Below are 7,993 nucleotides of genomic sequence, written 5' to 3' on the forward strand. Positions count from 1 at the left end.
TCTGCCGTTTCTATATTACACTTAAGTTACCCCTCTCTCAACACTCCCCCTCAAGCTAGGTGGTGCAAAAATATTGAGAACTCCTATCTTGGAGATAAGATGTTCATGTTGAAATCTGGTGAGACCCTTGGTAAGAATATCTGCTGGTTGATCTTTGCTAGGAATGTACCTTGTTGCTCTCAGACCTTGCACTATCCTTTCTCATATAAAATGACAGTCTATTTCGATGTGTTTGGTTCTCTCATGGTATACAGGATTGGCTGCAATCTGTATAGCAGCCTTGCTATCACTGTACACTTCAATAGGTAGAGTTACTTCAATCCCAATTCCTGCATCAGTCCTTGTAGCCAAATGAGTTCAGCTACTGTGGCTGCAATGCTTCTGTATTCAGCCTCAGCAGAGCTCCTAGATACTGTAGTTTGTTCCTTTGATTTCCAAGAAACTAAGGAGTCTCCAATTGATTAAGTAACTTGTTACTGATTTTCTGGAAATTGGACATGCTGCCTAGTCTGCATCACAGTAAGCTGTGATGTTATTGTTGGTTGAGCTTGATAGCAGAATTCCTCTTCCAGGTTGACTCTTGACATATTTAACAACTCTCATAGCTGCTTCCATGTGAGATTTTTTAGGTTGTTGTAAAAACTGACTGAGGGTTTGAACACTAAATGAAATATCAAATCTGGTCATTGTTAGATAGAGTAGTTTACCTATCAATCTTTGGTATGAATTAATGTCAGCAAGAGGTTCATCTGCTAACTGACTGTCATTTTTACAGTGATCATCATACTCTTTTATTGTCAGTATATCATTAGTGTCTAAAGGAGTTGCACAGGGTTTAGCAGCACTTAATCTAAGCTCAGAAATGAGTTCTAGTGCATAATTCCTTTGGTGCATCAGTATCCCTTGTTTAGATCTTGCAAACTCAATACCTAGAAAGTACTTTAACTCACCCAGATCCTTCATTTTAAAATCTTGTTGCTATCTGCTCTATGTTTCTTCAATCAAACTCAAACTATCACCTGTTATAAGCATATCATCGACATATACTAACACCATAGTAGTACCTTCAGATGTTTTCTTAATGAACAAGGAGTGGTCAAACTGATTTTGCTCTAATTCAGACTTTATTAGGGCTTCGGTCAATTTTGCATTCCACTGTTTTGGAGCTTGTTTTAGGCCATACAAGGATTTGATGAGCCTGCATACTGGTTTCTTCTTCCCCTGGCTCTTAAATCCTTGTGGAAGCTCCATGTATATTTCATCATATAAATCTCCTTGAAGGAATGCATTATACACATCCATTTGGTGTATATGCCACTTCTTTCCTGCTGCAACTGGTAGTACTGTTCTTACTGTCTTCATTTTAATTACTGGAGAAAAAGTTTCCTGATAATCAATTCCTTCCTTTTGACTGTATCCCTTTGCTACTAATCTGGCTTTAAACCTCTCAATTTCACCTGTAGCCTTGTACTTTACTTTGTAAATCCATTTACATCCTATTGGTATTTTGCCTTCAGGAAGAGAAACTATATCCCATGTATGATTGCTTTGTAAAGCATCAATTTCTGCTTTCATTGCTTCTATCCATCTTGGATCTTTGGCTGCTTCTGAATAGGTTGTAGGCTCAATTACACTTGAAGAGGTGGCTATGTATGCTTGATAAGCTGGGGATAGTCCTTCATAAGTAATGTATTTTGAGATAGAATATGGAACCTTTTGATGAATATTAAGTGACACAAAGTCACTCAGCCATATAGGTGGTATTTTTTTCCTATCAGATCTTCTATGTCCAGATTGGACTAATGGATCTGTGATCAATGTGAATTCTGTAGATGGCATCTCAGTGCGTAGGTCTTGAAATTCTTGAGCTGTATTGTCTATAGTTTGATTATCAAATTCTTCATAGCCTTGAGGTAGCTCCTGTATAGTTTCTAAAGTATGGTTAAGTTCCGGTTCCACAGTATCACTTGGAATTTGAACTGATATTTGATCATGTGCTAGTACACACTGAGGTACTGAACATTGGATGTTCTGTAGATGTGAAGTTATTGAGGTTGGGAATATAGGCACCGAGTAATCTTCTTTCTTCTTGAAGGGAAAGACATCTTCTCTAAAAACTACATCCCTATTGAGAAAGAAGGTCCTATCCTTCAGGTCATATCATATAATAGGTATCCTTTTTGAGTTTCTGCATATCCCATATGGACTGCAGTTTTGGTTCTTTATAAAATTTTGTCATGTTGTTGAACTAATTTTGCATAACATAGGTGTCCTAATACCTTCAGATGAGAATACGAAGGTGTTTTATGATATAGTTTTTCATAGGGAGTTTTGTTGTTGATAACAACACTTGGTATTCTGTTTATGAGATAAACAGCAGCATTCACACAGTGACCCCAAAATCTTATTGGTATTTTAGCTTGAAACCTAATAGCCCTGGTGATTTCTAGAATATGCCTGTGCTTTCTCTCAGCAACTCCATTTTGCTGAGGAGTATAGGCACATGAAGTTTGGTGAATAATCCCAAGTTTCTTAAACATCTCACTGCATACTGAGTTTATAAACTCAGTGCCATTATCAGTTCTAATAACTCTAATAATCTTGTCAAACTGAGTTTTAACTAATACCAAAAATTGTTGTAGTAATACACGTACTTCAGATTTCTGCTTGAGCAAGAATACCCATGTCATTCTTGAAAAATCATCAACAACTGTCAAGAAGAATTTATTACCGTCATACGTAGGGGTCTTATATGGCCCCCATAGATTCATACATACTAGATCAAACCTACTTTCAGTTTTAATACTGCTAATAGGAAAAGGTAACCTTGTTTGCTTAGCACAAGGACAAACTACACATTGTTTTACAGTATCAGCTATGAGCTCTACTTTACTATGAAGTAACTTCTTAAGAATTGTAGTTGAAACATGACCAAACCTTTTGTGCCACAAGTCAATATCCTTTGCTGTAGTTGAAATTGTCTGATCCTTGTTTTTTATTCCATCAGTTACTACTAAAGATGTTCTAAAAGCTTGTCTTTCTAGTATGTAAAGTCCATCATCTTCTCTACCAATCGCCCTCACCTTCTCACTGAAGAGTTCCTGAAATACACAGAAATCAGGAAAGAAGGCTGCTGAGCATTGCAATTCCTTTGTCAGTTTAGACACTGATTGTGATGACCCAAAAGGTCATCTTTCATTTTAGAATTCGTTTTTGTATTTTGAGGCCTTAAAAACCTCCTTTTATCTCTCCTCGATTTGCGTGTGCAGTCCGGGCACGATACCTGAAAGTTTTTGTGTGAAAAATTTAAAGAATAATGATTTCTGGCTTAAAAATATAATTTTAGTTGACTTCGGTCAACATTTTGGTTAAACGGACCCGGACCCGTGTTCTGATGGTCTCGGAGAGTCTGTAGTAAATATGGGACTTGGGCGTATGCCCGGAATCGAATTCGAGGTCTCTAGCCCGAGAAATGAATTTTTGAAGAAAATTATTTGCTGGAAAATATAAAGGTTTTTTGAAATTGAATAGTGTTGGAACTTGATGGTATCGGGCCCGTATTTTGATTCCGAAGCCCGGTACAGGTTTGTTATAATATTTAAGTCATTTCTGTGAAATTTGGTGAAAAACGGAAGAGATTTGACGTATTTCGGACCTTCGGTTGAAAAGTTAGAAATTTTGAACTATCTTGAAAATTCATGAGTTTTGGTGTTAAATTCATCGTTTAAGATGTTATTTTAGCGATTTGATCGCACGAGCAAGTCTGTATGATGTTTTTAGACTTGTATGCATGTTTGGTTTAGAACCCCGAGGGCTCGGATGAGTTTTACATTGGCTTCGGGGTGTTTTAGACTTGGTGAAAAAAATGTTGCAGGTTCAGTTCTGTTGCAGAGCCTCTGATCTCGCAATTGCGAGATCAATCCTCGTATTTGCGACCACTGTTGGGTTCGCATTTGCAACATACTCATCGCAATTGCGAAGAGTAGCTGTGAAGGCCAGTGTTCGCAATTGCGAACAGCTCTTCGCATTTGCGAAGAAGTCAGGCTAGAGGGGGAGGGGAGGGGGGGGGTTTCGCAAATTGCGGCCAAAAGGTTTGCATTTGCGATGTTAGCAGGGCAGGCCAAGCTTCGCATTTGCGAAGCCTTGGTCGCATTTGCGAACCTGGGATCGCAAATGTGATACCTGCAATTGGGTAAAACATCACTTAGTCGGGATTTTGAACTCATTTCTCAAATTTCGGAACCCTAAACCTCCCTAGGCGATTTTTCAAAGACCCAAACTTCTCCAAATCATTGGTAAGTGATCTCTAACTATTTCCTTTTAATCCTTTTCAACTTTTAACAAGATTTCAACCAAAAATCTAGAGTTTTCATGGTAAAAATTGGCATTTTTGGGTAGAACTTAGGAATCTCGAATTTGAGGGATTTAGACCTCAATTTGGGGTCGGATTCCGAAACCAATTGTATATCCAGGCTCGGGGGTGAATGGGTAATCGGGTTTGGGTCCGAACTTTGAGTTTTGACCAAGCGGGCCCGGGGTCTACTTTTGACTTTTTGAGAAAAAATATTGGGAAATCTTTGATTTTGCATTGAAATTGGTTTCTTTTGCGTTTATTGATGTTATTAAGTTAATTATGTCTAGATACGGTGAATTGGTGGTGAAATCGAGAGGTAAAGCGGTGATTGAGCTTTGAAATACCCGTTGGCTCGAGGTAAGTGGCTTGCCTAACCTTGTATGGGGAAAACTCCCCTTAGGATTTGGTATTGTTGTTATATGAATGCCGCGTATGTGAGGTGAAGAGTGCGTACACGTGCTAATTGTTGGAAAACCCCGTTTTCATTAAGTAAATATTTATGTTTCCTTTTTGTTGAACACTACTTGCAATTAAAAGCCTACTGTTTAGTTTAGGAAAGCATGCCTAAGTGACTTAATTGTTCTACCTGCTTAAACTGTTACTTGAATTCTGTGCAGCATGTTTAGAATAGAAATATCTGTTTTCCTGGTACGAATTTTGATAGAACTGTATATTCTTCTTGAGACTGTTGTGACTTTACTTTGGGACTACGGGACGATATCCCGAGAGATCCCTTTGCACATTTACTTTGGGGCTACGGATCGGTATTCCGGGAGATCCCCCTGCACATTTATATTTGGAACTACGGGACAACATCCCGGGAGATTTCCCTTGTATTGGATATTTACTTTGGGACTACGGATTTGTATTCCGGGAGATCCCCCTGCATAATTATGATTTGGACTACGGGACGGTCTCCCGGGAGATCCCCTGTTGTTATCTATGTGTACTGAGTACATTCTGTCTGTTATTTTGCCCTTTATCGATTGTTAGTATTTTTAATTATACTGTCGAACTTCATACTGTTTTACCTTGTTTCATTTATATATAACCAGTAGGGCCCTTACCTTCCTCGTCACTACCCGACCGAGGTTAGGCTTGGCACTTACTGGGTACCCCTGTGGTGTACTCATGCCCTTTCCTGCACATGTTTTTCGTGTGCAGATCCAGGTTCTTCTGCTCAGCCGTTCTATCAGTGAGGCGGTCGATATCAGAGACTTCGAGGTATATCTGCCGCGTTCGCAGATCCAGAAGTCCCTCTCTATTCTTCCTTTAGCTTTAGACTTCCTGTACTTACTTTTGATTAGACATTCTGGAGTTAGAACACTATGTAGTTTTCTCTAGCTTGTGATTTCATGAGATTTCGGGTTTTGGGAGTTTTGATTCATTTATGAGAGTGTGCATTGTAGATGCCGGGCGACATTCTTAAACTCTTTTATTTTGTTTTACCCGTGACTTGTTAGTTTCGTATTTTATTTCCTTTTTTCAAAATTTGTTAGGCTTACCTAGTCGTAGAGACTAGGTACCGTCACAACAGTTCACGGAGGGAGAACTTGGGTCGTGACACTGATAAAAAATTAAATTTAAATAATGGAACATAAAACACATTAGTAACTGTGTTTCCTTCTGATATAGTGCTATCACCAGTATGAGTAACATAAGAAATGTCTCCATTTGGCATAAATATCTTCTTTGGTTTTTCAGACTGAAGAATAATTGAATTGTTTAACATATTCAGATCAGCTACCATGTGATTTGTGGCTCCTGTGTCTATTATCCATTATTGTAGACTACTAGAAACCATCATAGCACAACTAATACCTGCTGCATTGGCTGCAGGAGTTGACATTATGCTGGAAGACTGGCTAGTTCCTGTTCTATTGAGAAGTTGAAGAATCTGATGATATTGCTCTCTAAAGAATGTGCAACCTATCATCTGATTCAGTTGATTGAAATTAAGACCAATTATAGATCCTTAGTCCTCAGTAGTTGTAGGAGCTTTATTTGTATTCATAGTCAAATTCTGCAAATGAGCCCTTGCATCATTGTACCCACTGTATGTCTGTTGTGTTGGATTGTCTGTAATGACAAAGCTGCATTGTTTCCTGCTCCCCCTTTCTTCTTTGGTCTGTAATTAGGTGGATAACCCACTATTTTGTAGCAATTTTCTTTGCTGTGACCCTTGAGTTTACAGAAATCACACTAAATGTTATAGTTTTTCTTGAACCTTTGATTTCCTGTGGATCTTGAATACATTACTACATCAAAGTTTCTTGTCATCATTGCAGGGTTGGTTCCTAAAATTCCTGTAGAGGATGCTATAGATTTCTGAGCCTCATCACTCATTATCACAGCATAAGCTTGATTAACTGTAGGTACATGACTCCTCATTAAAATCTGACTTCTAGCCTGAGCATATGAGCCATTTAGCCCCATTAAAAATTGATACAACTTTAGTGTTTGAAGGTACACAACAAAATCCTTAGATTTAGGAAAATCACAGCCTGGTGCTGGTACCAAGGCTTCAAACTCTTCCCATATATCCTTAAGTTTTGAGAAGTATACAGACACAAATGCAGTACCTTGAGATAGAGTTGCAATTTCTTTATGAAAGATCTTGAATCATCTACCTTATTAAACCTTTCAAATAAATCTTCCCAAACTACTTGGGCACAAGAAGCATACGTGATTCCTCCAAGAAGGTTTTTAGAAACAGAGTTCATACTCCAAGAGAGTACAATTGCAATTACTCTCTCCCAGTGATTCCATAAAATTTCTGGAAATTTTTCTTTCTTGCATGTACCATCAATTAATCCTAACTTGTTCCTACCTAGTAAGGCAACTCGCATAGGTCGATTCCAGATACAATAATTTTCAATGCCTGTGAGTTGAAATGAGATAATTTGTATACCACTTACATCAGCTGGAGACAAGAACAGTAGATGATTATAATCGACTCCAATTGGTTGATTTTCAGTTCCAAGTGACGAGGTTTCAATCCCAGAATTCAATTGCTCCCTTGCATGTTGCTGATGAACTACACCTTGACCCAGATTCTGCTGATTCTGCTCGTTTTCCATTGAACAAGAATTCATAAGAACTTTATGATATACTTTTTGTAATTGTGGAATAAATCGATAATTTCGAGCTAGATTATCAAGCTCGTAGGCTCTGATACCATGAAATGATTTGAGAATTAACAGGGTATGAACCCTAGAGATGAAGAAGAGTTAGAAGAGATGAACTAGAGAGAAGTTAGAGAGAGAAATAAGCAGTAGGAAATGATTTCATATCTATTGCATATATTGAAAAATATGTTGATTTACATTATATAGCTAGGTAATTAACTAACTAATGGACTCCTAACTTCCGTTAATTAACATACACAATGAAATAACTATTCTGCCCTTTCTATATTACACTTAAGTTACCCCTCTCTCAATACCTCTACCCCATTTTCAAACCGACCGAGACAAACCTCTCACACCTCCTCACTGGAGCATCTCACTTGGAAAATATAACAAGTCAAAACGATATATTTTTCGGAGGAGATTTTTGGCGACAAATTTTAATTTAGGGTTTATTTTTTATGTAAAAAGCTTCTTCCACGAGTTGCGACTTGCCGATTTGCGACTGGGG

The 7,993-nt window shown here is 38.1% G+C and overlaps 2 protein-coding genes across 2 annotated transcripts; both read right to left on the reverse strand.

Annotated features, from left to right (window-relative positions):
* Positions 1-504: 504 nt before the first annotated feature.
* Positions 505-963, reverse strand: LOC109212027 (uncharacterized mitochondrial protein AtMg00810-like). The gene has a single exon (XM_019375640.1). The coding sequence runs from the start codon at positions 961-963 to the stop codon at positions 505-507; it is 459 nt and encodes a 152-aa protein (XP_019231185.1).
* A 24-nt stretch (positions 964-987) lies between these two features.
* LOC109212029 lies at positions 988-7,434 on the reverse strand. The gene is made up of 7 exons (XM_019375641.1): positions 6,985-7,434; positions 6,617-6,898; positions 6,410-6,535; positions 6,156-6,290; positions 5,970-6,059; positions 2,280-3,101; positions 988-2,031 (listed from the first exon to the last, which is right to left on the reverse strand). Exons 1-7 carry the CDS (start codon positions 7,432-7,434, stop codon positions 988-990), a joined length of 2,949 nt encoding a protein of 982 aa, XP_019231186.1.
* Positions 7,435-7,993: the final 559 nt, after the last annotated feature.

Source organism: Nicotiana attenuata, unplaced genomic scaffold, assembly GCF_001879085.1.
Source record: "Nicotiana attenuata strain UT unplaced genomic scaffold, NIATTr2, whole genome shotgun sequence".
Lineage (NCBI taxonomy): Eukaryota > Viridiplantae > Streptophyta > Magnoliopsida > Solanales > Solanaceae > Nicotiana > Nicotiana attenuata.

Excerpts from the sequence above, each read along its gene's own strand:
- LOC109212029 (XM_019375641.1), bottom strand. The coding sequence starts at position 7,434 with ATGGAAAACGAGCAGAATCAGCAGAATCTGGGTCAAGGTGTAGTTCAT. Across the intron at positions 6,291-6,409 it reads TCCAACACAACAGACATACA|ATGATAGGTTGCACATTCTT; the intron begins GTGGGTACAATG and ends CAACTGAATCAG. Across the intron at positions 2,032-2,279 it reads CTTCGTATTCTCATCTGAAG|AACATCCAATGTTCAGTACC; the intron begins GTATTAGGACAC and ends TCACATCTACAG.
- LOC109212027 (XM_019375640.1), bottom strand. The coding sequence starts at position 963 with ATGAAGGATCTGGGTGAGTTAAAGTACTTTCTAGGTATTGAGTTTGCA.